The sequence below is a fragment of the Suncus etruscus genome, chromosome 15, assembly GCF_024139225.1.
Source record: "Suncus etruscus isolate mSunEtr1 chromosome 15, mSunEtr1.pri.cur, whole genome shotgun sequence".
Classification (NCBI taxonomy): Eukaryota; Metazoa; Chordata; class Mammalia; order Eulipotyphla; family Soricidae; genus Suncus; species Suncus etruscus.
In genome coordinates this window covers 44009046-44032646 of record NC_064862.1, presented here as the reverse complement: position 1 = coordinate 44032646, position 23601 = coordinate 44009046, and the positions used below count along the sequence as shown (strand labels likewise).

At 35.3% G+C, this 23601-nt stretch overlaps 1 protein-coding gene across 3 annotated transcripts in view; it reads right to left on the bottom strand.

Moving 5' to 3' along the window:
• The window catches only part of SIPA1L2 (signal induced proliferation associated 1 like 2), a 290291-nt gene that overhangs the window by 84483 nt on the left and 182207 nt on the right, over nt 1-23601 (bottom strand). For all 3 annotated transcript variants that reach the window (XM_049788914.1, XM_049788915.1, XM_049788916.1), the window contains exons 7-10: nt 21080-21183; nt 12009-12166; nt 6217-6793; nt 1608-1882 (exon numbers count right to left, since the gene is read on the bottom strand). In XM_049788914.1, coding sequence (XP_049644871.1) covers nt 1608-1882; nt 6217-6793; nt 12009-12166; nt 21080-21183 — 1114 coding nt within the window. The remainder of the gene's footprint in view (nt 1-1607; nt 1883-6216; nt 6794-12008; nt 12167-21079; nt 21184-23601) is intronic.

Sequence of the window (23601 nt, the reverse complement as noted above, 5' to 3'; positions counted from 1 at the left end):
TACCAGGGGACAGAAAGCATAGCAGGTATGCTGTGCTATCTGCACACAGTTGCACACAGCTGACCTTAAGTCAATCTCTGGCACTCCACATGGTCCCCTGAGCCTGCCAGGAGTGATTACTGAGTGGAAAGCCAGTAGTAAGTCCTGAGCACAGCTGCATGTACCCTTTCTACATCTCCCAAAAAAGAGATCTACTAGCCAGTGTGTAGTAGGATGAATAATGAGATGCAGGTGAGTAGAGAGCTTGCTCTTAATAATCATTCTGTCTCCTTGTGGTCTAGCATTTTTATGATTTTGAGTGGTTATTGTCTGCTAACAATGGATAAATACTGCTTGCTCATTTCATTTTTACTTCGATCTTCCAGCAACCTACTCAACTCTGGGCTTTCCAGGTCTAGCCTCATTTTAAAATATTTCATGTGTCAACTTGTGAAAAGGTCCTGTACAATTCAACTAGAAAGAAAGGTCATCAAGCAAAATATATAAAATGTTTTGATATACCTTCAGATAAGAGTCGTTGAACTCTCATATATTTGTAAATGATCAATGATCCCATTTATGAAGAAAATTTTAACAGAAATGACAAGTGTACTTCTAAAGTTCAACTATGATAAAGGACGTTTCTGAAAAACAAATCTCACCAATTAGGGATAATCAAGCAAGTACTGTGTTTCTTATTGAAATATTTCTGCCTTTAGAGGGTCAATGTCATATAAAACTGCTTGCAAAAACTAGGAATTTACATTCATTACACACTAATTAATTTGTAAAGCTCTTTTAAAAATTCTCTTAGGATAGATACAGAATAATCTCTCTGTATGTGTCATTTAAAGATACACAGCATGCTGAGGCCAGTGCGGTGGTGCTAGAGGTAAAGTGTTTACCTTGCAAGCACTAGCCTAGGATGGACCGGTTTGATCCCCCAGCATCCCATATGGTCCCCCCAAGCCAGGAGCAATTTCTGAACGCATAGCCAGGAGTAACCCCTGAGTGTCAAATGGGTGTGGCCCCAAAAAACAAACAAACAAAATACACAGCATGGGGCCAGAGCAATAGCATAGTGATAAGGCATTGGCCTTGAATATGGCTGAACTGAGACAGACCAGAGTTCGATCTCAGGCATCCCATATGGTCCCCCAAGCTTGCCAGGAATGATTTTTGAGCACAGAGACAGGAGTAACCCAAAATAAATAACAACAAAAAACAACAACAGCAACAATAACTACAACAAAATGATACACAGCAAAGTAACTATGGCCCAACGGCAACATAATGGGAGAACTAACTGATTCACACAACTGAATTGGTGGTGGTGGTGGCAGTGGTGGTGGTGATGGATTGAAGAAAGTTACATCATGGCCCTCAGAATAGGAAGGTGGTTCTTGTGATGGAATTATGCACATGAAAACCACCATTAACAGTACTGTACATCACAGAATCTCAACTCAAAAATGTTAAAATGCCTCCTATGACTGGCATCCGATGAACTTTGGTTGAAGATCCATATACTTGGAGCATTTTCTAAGAACCGTACAGGAGCAGTCAAGACATTGTCTACCTATGGGGCCAAGAAGCAATGAGAACTCTCAGATCTTAAAGTACCTTACCTGCGGGGTGAGCCATCATCATGGGGTTGGATGATAACCACCTTCACAGTCACAGAAGTCCGGAGCAGGTCGATCATCTGCTCATGTGTTAGAGTGGCTACGGCCACTTTGCAGATTTCCACGAGGCGACTCCCTTGGCGAAGACCAGCCTTCCAGGCAAAGCCAAAGGGCTCCACATCTGCCACAATTCCTTCAAAATTCACATGAAAGCCAAGCTGGCCCAGCCCATTTCTCCTGAGGGTCATTTCCACTGTCTCGCAGCCTCTCGTCACTATCTAAGGTAGAGGGAGACAGAGATGGTACATTCATGGAACAGACACATCCATAGTACCCAAAGTCCTCCCCTGTCATGGCACCAGACAAATCATATTTCTATCCAGAGTTCACTTTACTTATCATGAAGGAATAAATGTCTAACATATATGAAGTTCTGATTCCTGCAGTGCACTTCTTGATCACTTCTAGGTATGTCCCTGTTGGCCCACTATCACCATTGTGTATATACCCAGGGTGATTCTCAAGCAGGGTGTGGATCCTATTTTTAAAAAAAGAATACTTGCAGAGTTCAACATGCAACTATGGCAGAGCACAGAGTAAATTAATGGTTTCATTCATAAAAGTCAAATTCATTCTTAGTATTTTTCTTTACATGCCACTAACTTCAATTTTAATCCTATGACCTCAAAGAGATAATTTTTTATTTTCCATTCTTAGGTCAACTTATTTGGCTTTTAAGCACATATATTACATTATTTCAGATGGACTATAACATTATTTCAGATGGACTGTAACAATGGAAGAAAGTTGTCCTCTCAGGTAGTAAAGCCTAGTAGATACTTTTATTAGACTTCAAAAACAAGCAAAACAAATCAATAGTCTACATCACTAACAAACTAGCATTTTTTGATCTGCCAAATCATGGGTGATGGCAGAAAGTCAGCATGTTAGGAACAGATCATTTCTGTGTTGATGTTTCGGGGACATTTTTGTCCATTCCATCCTCCAGGCACAGATTGCCCTTGTAGCTGATTGGTGAGGATCAGATACACAGGAAAGCTGGCTATCCATTCTCCGGATGACAAGGGTAGCTTCACAGGACAGTGTCATTTAAGAAGCTTAGAATTTCAGTACCTGTAGACTTTCTCACTCTCATCAGGGCCATGCCCTAAGGTTCAAGGGTCACCTAAGCAACAATACTTTTAGTACTTTTCCCTTACCCCAGTCAGAGCCTACAGTGGAGTCACAAAAAGAATGTGCAGGATGAAGGTTTGCTTCCCATTCAGTGCATGAAAGCATACATAACTCATTAATCCTTCCCTTGAAATGCTTATTGGAATAATTTACATGGATTGAAAGAAAACCATGAACTCATTAAATATCATTTTAAAATTATGACATTTCTTATTGGTGGAGAGTTTAGAAGTTGAGAAGCATCTTACCTGTATTCCCCAAAGTACAAAGCTAATGTATAAGTTTCAGTTTAATAAATGCTCCATTTCCATGAAACATGCTCTGAATACACAAATTCCTATTTAATAAGACCTATGACTGCAAGTGCAGCTGTGGGACTGGGGCTGGTGTAGTGTGTCACCCCCGAGCCTGAGGTTTCCATGGTTACCACCACAGGTGCACATATTGCCAACAGGCATCTCACAGACACACAGGACAGTTTGGGGCTGAGGAAAGCAGGATAAGGATTGCTGATGAAAGTTTGGGATGATTAAACTTCTAAAATTATAAAATTAACTACCTTAAATTTACTGAAAGAAGTTACATTGTAAACTGCAGAGCTAGAATCAATATTTCTTCACTTCCTTCTATATTTTGTTTAATAAATTTCATTATCAAAGATGTCATATGTGCCTTGCATTCTTTCAAATATTAACACAATTTTCAATTAAAATTTGCATCCATATACTAAACTGAAGAGTGAATTGCCAACCTTTTCTGCAACCAAAACATTTTGTCTCTTCTGCTTATTTTCTCTGACTAACTGCTATGTCCCCTGATTTTTGCTATTTTATTGCTTCAGTTCCTTGTTTCTTTAACATGGAAAAAAAGCTGGGACAATCTTGTTTTCCATCGATTTGGAGTTTCCCCATATACATATATAAACTTAATCATCACACATAATGGTTGCCTCCTATCCATGTAAAAGAACTGAGCAGATAATGCTTACTTCCCAGTGGCCTTTCAGTTCAAAATTTAGAATTTCATGGCAGGAATAGCAGAGCATTTACCAAGTCTAGAGACTTTTAAAAGCAAACCCCTATGAGACAGCAGAGGTTGCACACCCATGCAGACTGACACCTCCACAGATTTTCATGAATTAGCTGTACTCCCTTGATGTATTTATTTTTTGAGGGGGGGGGCACAACCAGTGATGCTCAGGGATTATAACTGGCTCTAAACTCAGAAATCACTCCCTGGCAGTGCATGGGGGACTATATGAGGTGCTGTGATGGAACATGGATGGGTCTCAAAGCAAGACAAATGCCCTACCCATGCTATCATAGCTCCAACCCTCCTTGATGTCTGTAGAACAGACAATTTCAATTTTCTTTCCAACCACCACAGAATAAACTATGAGTTTATCCTTGACTAAATAAACCTTGTTTTTGCTATCTCTATTATAACTGCTTCATCTTCTTTCTTCCCATTTCTCTTATTACTGCCCTATACCAACCTTATGTTCTAATCCATCAACAGTTCTTGGGTTGAATTTGTACTCTATTTCCTGCTGCAAGTCACCCAAGACTTAGAACATGTCTGCTCAAATATATTCCAAACATTAGGTACCTTAATCACATCAGCAACAGTCACTTCTCTAAAAAACAAACAAAAAAACAAACAAAAGAACCAGTACAATTGAATAAGAACCTATCAGTAAGAGCTGAGGGACTAGGTGTTTTGGTGGTTGGTGACAAAGTGTTTGTTTGCTATTGTATTTTTAGGAGCACAGATGATCATAGGACACTGACTCAGAGGAACTGTCAAACAGAAATTTTTGCAATAATATTAAAAGCACAATGTGTCCTGAGATTCACAAGGACAACTACAGGTATAAAACCCAACTGCATGCTTAATTATCCCCAAACTATATCTAGATTTACTCATATCTAGCTGATAATACTGCTGAACACTCTAATATCTTTTCTGTAAATGACACATGCATATAAAATTAATTCTCCAAGAAAATGACTTAATTCTCTTGATACATATATGTGATCTCTAATTCAAAGGAGAGATTACTATTTGAGTGGTAGGGAAAAGAGGCAAGGAATGGGTATGATCTATCTTTTTTTTTTACAAACTACATAATGGCTAAATCTTTTTCTAATAACTACACATATTTATGAAAGAAAATTGATACATAAAATTCTTTTGTTAAAGAACGTTTTGATATATTATATGTGATTGAGTCTTTTGTTTTGTTTTTGAGCCATACCTGGTGATGCTCAGGGATTACTCCTGGCTATGTGCTCACAAATTGCTCCTCGTTTGGGGGACCATATGGGACCCTGGAGATCAAACCCAGATCCGTCCTGAGTCAGTCACGCATAAGGCTCTACCACTGTGCTATCCCTTCGGCCCCAATGTGATTTAGTCTTTGTTTGTTTGTTTGTTTGTTTGTTTGGGGTCACACCCAGCAGCACTCAGTGGTTATTCCTGGCTCTATGCTCAGAAATCGCTCCTGGCAGGCTCGGGGGACCATATGGGATGCTGGGATTTGAACCACCATCCTTCTGCATCTAAGGCAAACACCTTATCGCTGTGCTATCTCTCCGGCACCGTAGTCTTATAGTTATTATATATACTTATTAATTTGCTAAAAATCAGTAGAAAGAAAAGCTATTAATCATCATGGATATCACTTAGGAATTTTATTACTAAAAATGACTTTTATGAATGATTTTTAGACTTCTTAATGTAAAGGAAAATTCTATAACAAATCCTTAAGAAACTATAGTTGGCTAGAATATTTTTTAGAAAATGAACAAGCAGACTAAGCAATAATACTGGCTATATACACAAGTTGAAACCAGAAAGAAAGAAATAGGGAGAAGCAAGGAAGGTGTGTGGGAAGTAAGTAGAAATTGAAAAAAAAGAAGAGAAGGGTAGAGAAAAGAAAGAAAGGAGATAAGGAATAAAGGGATAAAAGGAAGGAAGAAGGAAGAGATTCAGAAGGAAGGAAGGAAAGAGAGGGAAGAGAGGAGGGAAGAAGGATAGGATATCATAGAGTCAACAGCAGTCCTGTGCTAATTTTTTTCCCTCTGGGAAGCGACTATCAGGTCAGACAAAGTACTAGAAAATTCTCCTGTTTTTTTTTTAATTCTACAAATTATTCCTCTTTTTTTTTTTTTTTGAAAAGCAGCTTTAAAAAACAAAAACATTTGTTTTTCATTGCCAATCAATTTGCAATGAATAAGCCCTTCTTGGCAATCAAGTATTCAATAATTGCTTTAAAATGATTCAATACATAAAATTAAGTCCCACACCTATAATAATTATTCATTCCATAGTAGAATTTCCACAGTATAATCTATTATGATCTAGAATTAAAGACTTATCAAAACTTCAACCATATATATATAAAACCTGTACTTACTCCTAATCTCTGAACAATCTCTCTTACATCTTCGACACAACTGTCAACGGAGGACAGGAGGATGCATTCTCCTCTTTCATAAAACATCTTGATGCTCATTAATCCAGATGTCCACCCAATAACATCCCTGCAGGAGCAGTTAAATACAACATTCTTGGAATCCTTTTCAATCAACATTATGAATTCATTGGAAATCCCAAGCAAACATTCAATGTCAGCAGATTGTCCAAAGTCCCGTGCTACAACATGCCACATGATTGCTCCAACACTAAACAAATGGGCATCCTTTCTTGGCTTGACTTTCTCCTTTTTCTTTGCACCCAGTGTAATAAAGCTGAATTTCATGGAGGTTTCTACAGTAGCAGTCGTAACAAAGTTCTCTGCCAGATCTTTCAAGTATTCTTGCCTTGTTCTTGTAGCCATTGCTCGAAACTTTTCTGACTTATGGGCTGCATTTTCTGCATTGATAACTTTGGCTAACAGGAAGTCCCGAAATACAGCTGACTTTGGAAAAGTTACACCTTTGGGAATCGGTGGACCAAATGGTGGTACATCTTTTGATCTGGAAACTCCAACACTGGAAAAGAAAATACCAGGAATGAGATGACATATGATAATATTTACAATTAAATTTTTGGGGGGCCACACCCAGTGATGCTCAGGGTTTACTCCTGGCTATGCGCTCAGAAATTGCTCCTGGCTTGGGGGACCATATGGGATGCTGGGGGATCAAACCTAGGTCTGTCCTAGGTCAGCCGTGTGCAAGGCAAACACCCTACCGCTGCGCTACTGCTCTGACCAAGTTTTGTTCGTTTTTAAGCAAAACTTTTTAGTTAATGAATGAATGGTTACTGTGGATTAAGTATTTCCCCTTAACATCTAAATGTTGAAGTTCTAATGAAAGTTAGAAATTAACTTTAATGGACGTGTAAAGGAGCTGAAGTGGTTAGGGAACTCTCCATGTTGCACACAGCTAACTCAGGTTTGATCCCAGTCATTCCATTATGGTTTCTTGAACACAGCCAGGAGCAGTCTCTGATATTGGTGATTGAAAATCATAAAACTAAAACTTGATTATAAATATCTTTGTAAATCACATTCCCTTAATAAAAAATAAAATAAAAGAGAAAATGTTTTTAAATATATAAATAACAATGATATCATGGATGTGGGTTGAAATGCAGCCTATCTGGGGTCCTTGTCAAAGGAAATCTGGACACTCTCAGAGACCCAGGAATGCCTTGTGCACATAGAAAAGGCTGAATGAAGTCACTGTAAGGAGACCACAAACAAGCCAAGGTGAGAGGCGGCAAGAATCAGACAAACCTGCCAACACCTTGATCTTGGACTTGTAGGCTCCAGAACTATGAGAAATAATTGTCTTCTGTTGAAGTCATCCATGTAACAAAGCAGGAGAAACTTTGTTACACCTGTTTAAGCTGACTGAGATATAGACAATGGAGTCAGAGTGCGGCAGGTTATGTAGAGTTTCAGAAAGTGCCCTAGCCTACCTCTGCTTTTGAGCATCACTGGCAGTAACAGTGACACTTGAAACAGATATGTGATGAGGCACAGCTGAGATCTTGGGATCTCAGTAGTTTTGGACAAGATGATCATGCGTTTTTGTTTTGTTTTGGGGCCATACCTGGTGACGCTCAGGGGTTACTCCTGGCTATGAGCTCAGAAATCACTCCTGGGGGATTAAACCGTGGTCCATCCTGGGTCAGCCGCATGCAAGGCAAATGCCCTATCACTGCACCACTGCTCCAGCCTCTCATCAGATTTTTTAAAATGACAGGCAAACATAACGTGCTAGAGGCATAACTTAAAGTGCTCGAGTACATGCAACCTATAGCTATAGCCACAGAATTGTATGATTTCATGTGCTCTATCTCTGAGTGTGGCCAGGTACCATCTCATCATCAGGCCTACTTTAACACTAAACTATCCTCTGGGCATTGCTGTAACTACTAGGATCCCTGAGTATTTGCAAATGCTCTCTCAACCACAAAAATGTTTTTTTAATAATAATGATGATACTGCAATAATAAGTATGATAACAATTTATATAATAAGGTGCATTATTTTATTTAATCTTAACAGTGAGCTTTGAGGATGTCACTATTTTACTTCCATTTATAATTTATAAAATCAAGGCACAGAGTTTAATGACTGGCTCTGAGTTTCTTATAATGTAAAAAGTGGGAATTTGAAAAAGAGTACTTGACTTACGAGTCTGTTCATCAACACTTCTCTTTCTAAAAACTTTTTGCTCAGAAGAGTCTCATGTCTAAATAATTAAGCAAAAACCATTGCCTTATTTGGGTAAAATAAGTTTTTTTTGTTTTGTATGGAGATATTTGGAATTACCTAAAGTTATCAACAGTTTTCTTCTGGCTGAATGTTAGAAAGAATTAAGGATTTTATTTATATGTTGGCTGTATTTAGGGATCTTTCATTGATCCCAATTATCAGGATATCGTAGTAAGCATTAAATAGCTATAGAGAAAAATCGGCCTTTTCTTCATGTAACTTTAACCTGGATGCATAAGATTTCAATTTCTCAAACAAGAACGTATCATATTGTAAAGGGGATACAGTTTTTCTGGGACCTCCTGCTGCTTTCATGGGGCATGATGCAAGCTACCTCTACAAGTTGGGAGTAGACTCCTCTACATAAAACATGTACACTTGATAGGTAGTAAATTTTTCTCAGAGGAGGTCATTTCAATTAAGAGACAGATTCTTAATATGTATCTGCACTAATTGCTATTGTAGGATCTCATCAACTGGAACTCAGTGCCACTCAATACCTGAAAAAGCCTGGGAGAGGACATGTGGTTTGTGCAGCCATTGGTCTCTTGAAACATATAAGTAAATGCAGATAGCAATTTATATTTTATCGTTCCCTTGGAAACTATTTCAAGAAATACAAATGCCCCTGAGATTTGTCTTTGATTTTGATTTAGGCAACATGATTTAGAAAACTGCTAATAATAGAATTTCAGACATCTGATGCTCCAATGCAAACCCATCACCAAAGTAAGAGTCTCTCCACTAATGCCCCTGTCCCAAGATTTCCACATATCCTCCCCCTTAGAGAACTCATTTAAAAAGTAAATATTATGAATGGAGGCACAAGCTTACAATAGTGCTAAGTCTATATCACCGAATTGTCCAAGACCATTAATGTCTTTTTTGTTTTGATTAGTTTTTTAACCAGGTCCAGCGATGTTAAGGAGTTAGTCCTGACTGCATTCAGGAATTCTCCTGCTCAGCGGATCAGATGGGATACCTGAACTTATATTGTCTGCATGCAGAGTGAGTGCTCTACTTTTCTGTACTATCTTTGCAGCCCTCACTCATTGTTACTACCAGTATACTACAAAATTTCATACTGACTACTTACTCTCTACCCTAATCCCACACACATACTCCTCTCTTTAATTAGTGTTGTCAGTTCTGAAATCTAGGGCCAAAGTTTTGTCAACATTTGATACCTTACAATCCCTAATTTTGTCTCATTTATATAAGATGTATGAGTGAAAAAAATCCCTGTATTTCTTCTCCTTCTGACTTATTTAACTTACCATAATATTCTCTAATTTCATCAAAGTTGCAGTGAACAGCATGATTTTATCTTTCCTGTGACTACATAGTATGTATGTATGTATATATGTACATATACAAATGTCATTAATATATGTATGTATACATTTGTGGTAAATATTTATATAACACAATATCTTTGTCTACCCATCTGTCATTATGTTTTGGGTTTATATATTCTAATTATTATATTTAGTGCTGCAATGAATACAGGGATATATGTATATTTTAATTAACATATTTTTATTATAAAGATAGATGGTAATAAGTAGAATGTATGTGCTATATGCACCTTCAGGATTTTAGGGGTTAAACCGCACACCAAACAGTACTAAGGACTTACTCCTGCAGGACTCAAATGACCATATATGGTGACAGGGATTGAACTCTGGTTGGCAGCATGAAAGGCAAGTATCCTATCCTGCTATTTTCCAGCCTATAAGGAGTCTAGGTTTGAACAAAGATTGCATGAGATAACACCTAAAATGTGTTATTTAAAAATGTGGGCACTGCAACCTTATTCGTGTGCCAGTCTAAGTGTATCTTTCTAAAATGTTATAGAAATAAACTTAAATCATTATTCCAGAAAATTCTTACTGATTCTTTAAAGAATACTTACAAAATATGATTTTGTTGATCCATCTGAAAGTTTATGAATTACAGAAATTTGAGATGCTCTCTTGATTTTACATTAGAATCCCAATAGTAAACAGAATTTAATGACACAGTAACTTCTAAAAGGTCAAAGACTCCAATTATAAATTATTTACATAAACTATCTCTCATATAAACAAATAATCCACTTCATTTATAGTAAGATTTATACAAATACTGGCTATAAAATATCACTCCCAGTTTTTTTAATTAAAATAAAAAATATGAGCAAAATCAAAATGATTACATTTAAAAAATAAAAATGTTTTAAAAATATTTTATACTAATAAAATGCCTCGTGATATAAGCATAAAGGCAGATATTAAGATAGTTGTTTTAATATAAAAATAGCAGCCAATAAAATCCACCAAATATAATAAATGCCTAGGCTAAGTTTTCAATTAATTACCACTGTTCATTTAAATTTATTCTACCTAAACAACATACATCAGATGTAATCTCAGGATTACCCAATTTACTATTTGAACAAACACCTTTTATTTTAAGCAGATATTTTATATTTTGTAAATAAATTATTATACTTTTTAATGTGATTTTTAAAGGGTGATTCTGAATATTTTGGTCAGTAATGCTTATCCAGATGGTGTGAAAAATATGGGTGCAAATTATTTAGATGTCTCAGTACATTAGGGTTGTTACATGACTGTACCTCAAAGTATTACACATGGAGTTAGACAATTGCCTCAGACTGTGAAAAAAATAAAAGAAGGACTGCTTTATTGACTTTTTCTCCACAGACTTCCTTTGCACCACTACTTTCTTCAAACTCAAATATATTTATCCACCCATATTGGGAGTTAAAATGGCAAATGCTATCAAAGATAAGACAGGAAATTAATTTTTGATGAGTACCAGAAACACAACTGATGTTTTGTCCAATCTTTTTACTTTTTGGAACTATACATTAAAGCAAGTATTATTATCCTTGTTTTTTTTTTAAGTGTAAATAAAGTTTTATTTAAGTTACCCACCCTGCTTGCAGTTTTCATCTTCCTTCACTCTGGGATGCTTAGAGAGCAGAGCAAGTTTTCAGGCAGGGGTAGATGTGTGGAGAGGGCAGCACATGTAGCCCCGCAGAACAAACAGCTGCTCCCTGAGCGGCTGCTGCATCCTGAGGTCTGTTAATCTTTGGTCATATTATCCTTGTTTTTAAAAGGCGAAATGACAGTTCCAGAGAAATAAAACTGTATAAAGCACTTTGATGAGTAGCAAAGCTACATTCTAAGAGGTAAAAGACCTATTCTTTTACCCATACCACATGAGCCACAATTTTGACCTGTTAGGCATTTCACTTTATAAAATTGCGAAGAAACCATTTAGTCCTTCAAAATAGTTGAGTAAAGACAGTGAGAAATATTATTAGAGGAAAGGATCATTGTAGAATGATTGAAAAACTAGTCTATTTTGTGCAAAAAAATTTTGTTGAATGAACATCAAAGGAATAAAAATAATTAAGTTTTTTTTTTTTTTTTTACAGAAAATTAAAAAATCAGAGGTGAATTACTCACCTATAACACACATTTTCAGTACATGGATTGTGCACTTTGACAATGACAAAGACGTGTTGAAAGTGGGACCGGATGTTCTTTGGAGTAAAAGGAAGTGCTCCAGGTTCTTGAAAGACAATGGTCACGATGTCATTTCCTATATGCCTTTTCCTCAGAAGCTGTGGTCAAGAAAATGAACATACACATACAGTTACTAACCAAATGTTCTTTGAAAAAAAACTTATATGAATTTGTATATTCACTTATCTTTTAATTTATTTAAGAAGCAGAGTCGTTCTTTGGACGTGAGTGTTCATAAATGTGGCACAGCACAAGAAAAATAAAATGGACTGTGCCTAAAAAAACCTATAAAAAGAAAAAAAATCTAACATTGAAATTCATCTCTTTTGCTTCAAAATTCAACTTGCACTATCTACTCTATCTTAATTATTTTTAATTCTTAAATCACAGAACATTGGAATTCAAGATACTTTGAATTTCAAATTCACATCTTGAATTTGAATTGTTTTCATTTCTTTGGTTGTTTTTGTTTGTTTATTTATTTTGCTTTTGACTTATTTTTAATATATCTCTTGAAACCAATAAAGTATGAACTTTGAACTTTGTGAGCAGATGCAATGGCTTACTTGCCCTGTTCTATATATATATAAATATATATATAAATTCAAGTATAATTTGAATTCAAGTATTTTAAATTTCAAAATAAGGAATTTTATGATTTAAGTTCTTTAACCTAAAAAGGAGAGGCATGTTCCAAGATAGGTGCAGAAATGCTCAAAGTTTCTGTCTACAATGTCAAGGAATCTTCATTTACATTGCTTACTTCCATAGTAACACACTCATTTCTGCAAAAAAAAAAAAAAATATATATATATAAATATATATATATATATATATTTAAAAAACTGCTGTGTTTGAGGACATGAGGACAAAATGTTCAGACAAATAAGCTGAAATCTGGCCTTCTAAATGTTATATCTTGGGCTCACTCCAGGCTCTGCACTCAGAGATCACACCTGGTGGGACTCAGGGTTTTTAGGATTAAATCTAGGTCCACTGCATGTAAGGCAAGAATCCTATCCACTGCATTATCTCTCTGGTCCCCCGACATCTTTATTTTTGATGTTCCTTTTACAAATGATGCCCCTTCACTCAAATTTCTCCCAGACAATTCAGGTTTCTGCTTAGATATCTATCACTTCACTCAAAAGGAACTTCCTTGGCAGGCTGTGTTGGTATTTTCCACCCACAGGCCAGGCTGATTATGCCAGCTACTATATGTACTCTATACTAACTGTTGCTTTACTTCCATATTAGGTCATAGTCACCCCAAGGGCAGAGGATGCACTTAAATAAAATTTGGCTTTCCAGTTTATAATGACTAGCCCAAATATACATATCTATAAAACTAAACAAACAATCCAATATACAGTCACAACCAAATTAAATTTGTGGTCATCTCTAAATAGTAGCTCCATATATCCAGACAGGGCAAGTAAGCCATCACATCTGCTCACAAAGTTTATGCCTTTTTAGTTTCAAGAGATATACAAAAAAGAAAAGTCATAAACTAAATAAATAAACAAAAACAATCAAATAAACAAAAACAAAACAAAAAGCAAGCAAACACACACACACACACACACACACACACCACGTAACCAGGCTGACCTGGTTAGATCCCAGCACTCTGTTCTCAAAGCACAAAGCCAGGAGTAACCCCTGAGCACAACTACTTATAGCCTCAAAATAGAAACACACACACACACACACACACACACACACACACACACACACACACACATAAACAAACAAACACAAAATAAATAGATAAAATATTTTACATATGAGTGTTGAATTATAGCAGAAATAGGATCCTCTCAAGTAATAAATCTTTTTACCAACAATAACAAAGACAGTAAACTGGTTCTTAATATTTATTTGGCAACTATGGAACATGCTTCTCTGTAACAAGAATTAAGTTTGACTTTCAAGAGTTTTTTCTTTTCCTTAATTTTTAGTATTTTATTTACACATATGTATTTTTATATAAAATATTTAAGCACCATGATTACAAGCATGATTGTAGATGGGTTTCAGTCATAAACAGACTAGTGCAACATTCCCCAGTGCAACATTCCCACCATCAATGGCCCCCCTTCCCCAACCCTACCTGTATTTGAGACAGGCATTCTACTTATCTCACTCATTAAAATTGTCATGATAGTTGTTAGTTATTTCCCTAACTGCATTCACCACTCTGTGGTGAGCTTCATATTGTGAGCTGGTCCTGCTGGCCCTCATCTCAATTGTCTCTGGGCATTATTCAACATAGCACTGGAAGTACTTGCCATAGCAAATAGGTAAGAAAAAGATATCAAGCGAATCCAGATAAGAAAGGAAGAAGTTAAGCTCTCACTGTTTGCAGATGATATGATACTATATTTAGAAAACCCCAAAGAGTCGACTTTCAAGAGTTTTAGACTCAGAGACTAAAAAGGATTTCAATATTAGGCCCCTGATTATGAGTTGCATGATAAAGATCTGGAAAAGTGTGAATAAAAATTTCAATTTTTACAGAGTTCTCTGGATACCAGTGAAATCATAGTTTCATATGCTGGAAACTGCCTGTTTAAATGCTCAAGATTAAAGTTATAAATACATAAAAATCACCTTACTGAGTATAACTTAGCAATCTATACCAAAATATATCAATAAAGTGCCATCTATAGTTTAAAAAAATGTTAGTTATTTCAGTATAACATGCCATTCCTACCGCATGTAAAGTAAATCAGTAGCAAGCTAGGGCATATTTATTGTGCTACTATTATTTACCCATACAATAGTTGGCATATTTGTTAACCACATAAACATTCCATGTAAAGACAATAAAAACAAGGGTAAGCACCTAAAACAAATATCAATAGACAAGCTGAAAACTGTAGCAGGTTAAGTTAGCAGACTCCATCTCCCAACAACTAAAAAAATGACATGATTGTTCTATACTGTAATAGGACAAGGGGAACTAGATATAAATGAAAAGTTAAAAAGATGACAGCCAAATGCCTAACATTGTACCCAATATGCATGTTGAACACCAAACAGAATAGTTTTATGCTTCATACTCCTTTAAACCCAGGAATTCTAAGGTGAATGAACAGAAACAGAGCTTACAGAAGCTCCAGGTCATACAGTGAATGCTCAGGTATTCTTTCTGAGAGACTGCAATGTCCCCTCATGTTGACCAACTTCTCAATTAAACATACATGACAGGAATACATGGACTCTGTCCATGCTTCCAGGCTACTGCAATAACAAATGCAAAAGTTGGGCCTGAGCAATAATAGCACAGCAGGTAGAGCTTCTGCATTGTACATGGCCGATCTGGGTTCCATACTCGGCATCCCATATGGTCCCCCAAGTCTGCCGAGAGTGATTTCTGAGCTTCGAGCCAAACAAACAAAAAATTAATGCAAAAGCGATTCCTATCCTCTTTCCCTTCCTCCTATGTTCAATCTGATACCATAATATACCACAGGGATATTTATGGTATAAATTAAAAGAAACATTAAGTAAAGCCATCTATACTTCCACAACCTGAGAAACCGTTTTCTGTGCACACTATTTCTAATCATATTCTTTGCTTTGTAAATTGGGTCAAAACTTATTCTAAAATAAGTTTAATTACTTAATAACTTAAATTCTAGAATAACTTATAACAATAACTTATACTAGAATTTAAGGGTGGGTAGAGGAAGACTCATTGAAGGAGAGATTCTTTAAGAAGAAAACAACACTAATATTTCATTCATTAACAGTATGCTTGGAATTGTCTAGACTCTAGATTCTAAACTTTAGAGATTAAAAAAAATATATATAAGGGATGAAGAGATAGTACAGCAGGTAAGGCATTTATTTGTCTTGCATGCAGCTGACTTGAGTATGATCCCTGGGGCTACATACATTCCTGAGTCCCACCAGGTGTTATCCCTGAGCACAGAACCAGGAGTAAGCTGGTAAGAGCCCCTTTGAGTATACTACCCTCACCCCCAAAAAGGAAATACAACATCTGGGAAATAAACAGGGATATTTTTCATTGCTTTTTTTCAAGATGTCAAGCATTAAATAATTTAAGTAATGAATTGGACTTTTAAAGATAAAGGTAATTTATCTTTAAGATAAGGTAAGAATCCCAAGTCAATGGGATTCTTTCAACAGAAAGGAAAGGTTATGGCAACCCATAAGTAAACGTAGTGCACCAAAAATATGCAAGAGCCCTGAATTAGGGGAGGCATATCTGGCAATAACTTGTTTCAGCATTAAAGGAACCACATTTTCAAGAGTTGTATCCTTTGGAGACGTGTAGTGCCTAACATTTCAGTGCCTAGAGAGACAACTGAGAGTCTCCAAATGCAAGAGTGAGTTAATAAATATTGCATTAGACAGATTTACAGAGTCAACTTTACTACATTTTCAACACTTGATTTAAGCTGTGAAATAGGAATAAGCTCTTGTTATGACAAGGAAAGTGAAAATATGATTCTTCACCCAGTTCCACAAGAAAAAAAAAGCATACAGATGCTACGGAAATAGCAATGTTGAGGCTTAGTCTCAATTCCTTAAACAAACTTCAGGGCTCCACAAAACCAGTTTTAACTTGGTGTAACATTCAACAATAAGTGAAAACAAACAACTGTCAAGCAGCCATCCTGGGATCAAATATGGCTTAACATTGAACTAGGTCAAATCAACCAGCTGCTGTACAAATATGTTTATCTGTTAAATTCTTTTCTAACAAAATGGGGTAGGGGGGAGCACTTAACATCTAATTCTAGAATGAAGGGGGAAAGTGCACTGAACAATTGGAAAGAGCAACAGGATGTAATTCAAAAGGATTTCCAAGAGATTTCACTTTAGTAAAGAGAAAACTAAATTTTAAACAATAGAAAGCAGCTCTTCAGAGTCTCCTGACTTAGAACAAATAGGCAAAAATTAATATTATTGAGGCCGGAGAGATAGCACAGTCATAGTGCGTTTGCCTTCCAAGTGCTGACCCAGGACCAATGGTTGTTCGAATCTCAGCATCCCATATGGTCCCCCGTGCCTGCCAGGAGTGATTTCTGAGCAGAGAGCCAGGAGTAACCCCTGAGCATCACCGGGTGTGGCCCAAAACCCAATATATATATATATATATATATATATATATATATATACTATTTTAAAAAGAAATTTGCAACATTTAATGCTCATTTTACAAATTCTGAGATGAAGAGATGAACACAAGTTAAAAAAAATAAAGTGTGTATTTGTTTTGCACATAGCTTACCTGGTTCATTCCCTTCACAGCCTAAACTTCATGAATTCAAAATCCTGAGCACACAATCATCCAAAATAAACAAAAGAATCACAACACATGATTCTTAGTCTTTGGGTTGGAACTGAAAAATCCATCAGTAGGAGTAGGGCTGATATATAAGCCTTTCATCTTATCTATTTCACTGCTCCCTATTCCTCATCACTTATCTCTTCCCTTCTAGACATCTAAGACAGACATCTCTCTGCCAATAAATAACTCGTTTCTGTCCATGTATTTTTGCCTTTGCCAATCTTTAGCTTGGGAAATTTATACCTCAGAGTAACTTCTCTCCTCCTTCAGATAACATACTAATTCTGTATGGGTGCACAAAAAAACACATATGTAACACCCTACACACATCCCTCAGAGAGTCTCCAAAAACAATGTGCACCCAGAGGTCAAAATTTTGCTTTGATTTTTAAGAGATTATCTTACAGTTCTTATGGAGGGGAATGGAAAACGTGAATTAAAAAATAATCCTGAATAATAAAAGGGAACCAATACACTTTACCATATTAAACAAAAGATCTATATCTAGAGAATGATAGCCTTTGTTACAAAATCCCTATAAAGAAAATGCTAATTAACAACTCCTATCTTAGATCAGCAAGATGATCATACCCAATTTAATGTCTGTTTCCAGGGTTCATCGCTGATTTATTACCTAATAAAAATATTATATAACATATAAATATTTTACTAAGAGCAAGACTAAATCTCCAAACCAGTTAGGCAAAACTGAATATATGTATTATAAATGAAGACTGAATTGTGCATTCTTAATGATTTAAAAACAAAGTGAATAAAAGAACACTCTTATGGAGATATATTACTCTTCTATATGGGCAATATCTCTTTATTCTAAGCCAAAGTCTAGTAGAAGCAGGCATTTTTAGTTAGAGTATATGAAGGTAATTTAATCACAGAAATCTGAACAAGCTTTCTTTTCAAACTATTCTTCAAAACAGTTCCATGTTACTATTTATAGCTGAACACAAGAAGAGTCAAGACCCACTAATAATTAATGTGGTGAATTCCTCCAGTATTTCAAGGGTTTCTTAGGAGTACCAATTAGGGACTTAGGGAAGCAAGTACAAAACTCTTTTAAAGTGCATGCGACCATCTGTCTAAATTATAGGGAGAATGGGTTCCAGCTTGACTTAAAGCTCACAAGTTGTAACTCTTATCTCTCTATAGATCTATAGAGCTTAACATCTGTCAAGTTCTTCATGAGAGGCTTAGATCAGTATTCTTCAAATGGGATTTTAGAAACTGTGAGGCTTGGTTTTATTCCATAGGGACTTCCACGAGGATCACACACCCCTTCCAAAACGATTATCTCTAGTTTTGTGCACTTTTTTTTTTCTTTTCTCAAAAGTAACACCATGCTTCCTGTTTTATATACTTAATTAGAAGAAAAAGTTTCTCTGCCAAAGTGAAGTTTGGAGTTACTTTGTGGAGTTCTCTTTATGCTAATGCCCCCAAGATTTTTACTGTGATTCATCTAGAAGGCAAGCAAAAGGAAAACACACAAGAAGAAAGTTCTGGGGAAAGTAAACAAACTGCAAAGCATGTCCAGAGGGGAGGAGAAAACGAAGCCAGGCATCTTATCATTCCCAGAGCCTGACTAGGTTTTTATAAGTCATACATTTCAAGCACTGAACAATTTTTCTAACTGTAGTGAACTCTTTAAAGACTTTTAATATATCACGGGATCAGTTTATTACAAGAACAAACAGAGAAATTAGATCTAATGTGGACAAGTCTGGACCAGTTAAAAAATATTATTGTTAATGAAGCCGAGGTTATAGGCACAACACAGGTACAGGGCAATTAACTTTACTAAATTCTTTGGCCTCAAGCTTCTGTCATGAACCCAGCTGGTCATTTCAAACACATCTGCCCTTGGGAGTTATATAATTGTGGGTTTGAGCGGAGTGGTTGAGAGAAATGTAAAAAGTCAGTGCAACTTAAAATAAATGTGTAAAGCAGCGTTTTTCAACCACTGTGCCACAGCACACAAGTATGCTGTGGGATTGTCTGGTGTGCCGGGAAAAAATTCCCATTTCATCCATAGCATGTGGCTTCGGCTCACAAATAGACCAATCATTAGATTGAGTAAGTAAACAGAAATATGAACGATTATAAAAGACTTTATTATAAAATAATTTCTTTGTGTTTATTTGATTCCTATTCAAGAGAATTACTTTATATATAGCCATATATAGGCACCGAGTTAAATTTTTTTTTAACATTTTCTAATGGTGGTGTGGTGTGCCTCGTGATATTTTTTCCATGAAAAACTGTGCCTTTGTACAAAAAGGTTGAAAAACAATGGTGTAAAGTATGTATTCTAAGATTGCACAGTGACAACATTTATCTACAAACAGAATATTCTGATGACAACTTACAAGTAGCAAAATATTAAATGTCAAAGTAAAATTAATGTTCTAATTAAGTAGCACATTTTTTAACATTCAGGCTTTAAATTTTCATAGATCTTTAGGACTAAGGTGAGAAAACTAAAATGCAAACAAGTTATCTATAATAATCATGCTCTATATAATTAGTTATCATTTATAATTAATCTATATATCAGTTGTTTACTTAATTTACTTAATAATTTACTTAATTATATAAATAGAAATTATAAGTGATAAATAACAACTAAACTAAAATGAGTGCACTCTGTTCTTGGCACATTAAATACTTTGTGTATTAACTGACCTAATTTTCACTAACATCAGAAAAAGCATAAGTAATTCATTAAACAAATATTTATTGTCAGTTTATCATGTCCTGGATAGACTTTGGGGAATATAGAACATCTTAGAATATACAGAACATCTTAGTTGGTAAAAATAATACAGAAAAACTCATTCCAAAATCACAAAGCTAGGAGCTGGAATTCAAATCCAGGAAATATAGCTCAAGAACTCTTGTTATTAACTACATGATCCTGGTAAGTGATTTAAATTTACTTTATTCTTTTAAACGTGTTTAGAATAACTTAATGAAGAAATGCAATGATTCAAATGGGAGTTGTCTTAAACTCCCTTGGCCCAAGAGCATAGCGAGAAGGAAAGAAACTAAGTGGAAGAAGAGAAATACAAATATGAAAGGATAGGGACCAGGGACCAAGTAGTTTCAGGTGCATTGGTGGAGGGAAAAAAAAAAAGGACAGAACTATTCAAGCTAAAGACAACAACAATAGAATCAAGAGACTCTCACTCTAATAATCTAAACTTTAAATGGGCCTGCTATTCTGGTAGGCTAAGGGGCAAAGGGTGGGTGGTGGTTGGGATACATTCTGGGAACATGATGGAGGGAGGGTGACACTTGTGGTGGGACTGGCCCTGAATTATTGTATATAAAAACCCCACCTCTAAAGAACTCTGTAAATCACAATGTTTTCAATAAAATAAAATAAATAATCATTCTCTCTTGGAGAATCAAGTACATAAATAGGTCAGAGATTCAATGGTTCATAATTTTCAAGTTCTCAACATTTTAGCATTGGGAATAATTGATAAATACAATAAAAATAACTTAAAATTCTCACAACTTAATAAAATAATTTACAATCTTCAAAAAAATTTATTCTTTAAATTTATCATGAAAGTCTAAATACTTCCACATAACAAACAAATCAACAATGTCATTTCTTTGCCAACTGTAAATGCACAAATCCAAATGATAGACCCATCAGACATACCTGCTGTCTATTGTTTGGCATATGAGGAAGCATAGTAGATACATGGAACATGAGCTCATAATCCTTATATGTAGTGTAGAGGGAGTGAGTTCCTGTAGAGTCAGCTAAAAAAAAGATTACAAGTTAAGAACTGTAAATTGATCAGTTTAGCACTTAGATGATCATTGTTAAAAAAGACAATTCAACATAAAAAGCAAACTTACCAAACACTATTCACTAGTGTTTGGTTGGTTAGTTTGCTCTTGATGCTACCACACTTTGCCCTTGTCCACCTGACAAATTAATTATTTCTTCTGTGCTCTTACATTGGTATGTTCTACGACACTTATGTTTTTTTCCCTCTTTTTTTCATATTTATGCTTTCTATAACACTTATTCAGATGTCCTATTGTGAATTTTGCCATTAGGAATTCAGGTTCAATAAGAAAGGAGAGTACAGACAGGTCTGAGTACACTTATTTGAAGTGTTAAAACTAATCAGATATGGATCTTTGCCCAAAACCCCAAAAATACACATGTTTATAATTAATTTTTGCTTATTCTTAGATACCTAATCTTTCCTAGAAAAATTAAACAGGATTCATTTAAAATGAAATTGAGAACAAAATGTCACTTTTCTACCCTAAGCATTGCAGTTAATTTTATATCAAATAGGCTATGCAATAATATAGTTATACTACTGGGATTATGAGAAATAAATATAATTTCTTACTACACAAACAGTTAAACTATACCCCATTATTAATTGATTGTCTAAAGAACAGAATGTTTTCTTAAAATTTTAAAATATATCTGCATAATCAAGGAGTGATCTCATACGAAGAATTCAGAACCCCAAATCACACACCTACTACAAAACATTTAACTAATAATTTAGGATCTAGTTTTAAATCAATTTGCATGAATATAATTAAAGATAATAATTAATATAAAGAAGTAGTAAACAGAATTCAGAACTGCTTATCTCAGTTTTTAACCTACGTGTAGTGTATGCTTATTTTTCTAACTTTTAAATAACAAGAAAAAACAATGCTTCATATCACTTCAAACAAATTTTAATATTGTGAGAAAGCTAAGTAGTTGTCTTGGGTTAACCATTACTTTAAAATAAACTTTTACATGTTTATCTTGAAAACAATAAAATATTTAACCTTCATGGAAATTCATTATTTTCTTTTGTGACCTATAGTTCTAAAATATGTCTAAGAACAATATCATAGTTTTGCATATTCTGAAAACATTCCCACAGGAGCCAATTTCATTATAAGGGAAAATATGAAATGCTTACATAAGGATATAGATACATTATATTATAAATGATCAGGAGGATATTCATCTAAAAAGTTATATACTATCAGTTACAAATATAAGATTTTGTTCTCTCCATTAATTATTCATTACGTTCCTATTGTTTATTTTTCATACAAAGTTATTTTTCTTACAAAGTTATATTTCAATTGTCTTGGCTCAGGACCTTGACAATGAATGTGGTTTTGGAAGCAAGCACTGCCATAAAGGAATGACGCAGAACTGACTTCAGTGCAAACTGACTCACTGGTAATATTCTAGCTGTCTCCAGTTTTATCATACTGTGCATTCAAACCAAAGAAAAAAACGATGGCCCTTGGCCTGAGGTCTATACTTATTCTGATTACTAGAGAAACTTAATTACTCCTCTCCTTTGCTCTATTCCATTTCATTTTGTACCTAAAAAACATCTTGAAGCTGGAATCCAAGATTACTACAGCCCAATTCTCATTTTCCTTCTAAAGAAGAGGTTGAGATTTGACTGAGGACCTATTGTTAGGTGGAATTAAAACTACAATACAAATTTTCTGAATTTTGGACTGCCTTTTGTCCAATCTGAGACATGCATAACCTTTATTTGCATCCCATGAAACATAATTCTTATTCTCCTCTCTACTAAAAGAAAGGCTTAAATTTCTTTGCTTTCACATAAAATTTAATTGTGAAAATTAATGCTAATATCTATTAATTATTTGAATCAGCATATTAACATCTTGTTATCTTTTAACCACCGTTCACTAAGGTGCTTTGTGCTATTCCTATAATGAATCAAGAATATATCCCAGATCAAAAAAAATTAAAAACTGATATCAATTCTACATAGAAAAAAATTGATCATGATACTTACATATTAAAGAATGTATGAGATTTCTTAAAATAGTTCCTGTTGAGAAAATTGTCCCACCAAAGAGAGGTGAACACACAAGGTAACAAATCGATGTGGTGATGGCTTTCCCAGGACAGTGCTGTGGCAGCATGCCAGCACCTCTAATGGCATGGTCAGTGATATGTGAGGAGAATTTACCAAGAAAAAAAAAATGTAAAAAAGGCTCGCTCACTATCTTTCTTACAAATGTGCTTGTACCATCGGGGTCGGTGAGGTGGCGCTAGAGGTAAGGTGTCTGCCTTGCAAGCGCTAGCCAAGGAACAAACTATGGTTCGATCCCCCGGTGTCCCATATGGTCCCCCCAAGCCAGGGGGCGATTTCTGAGCGC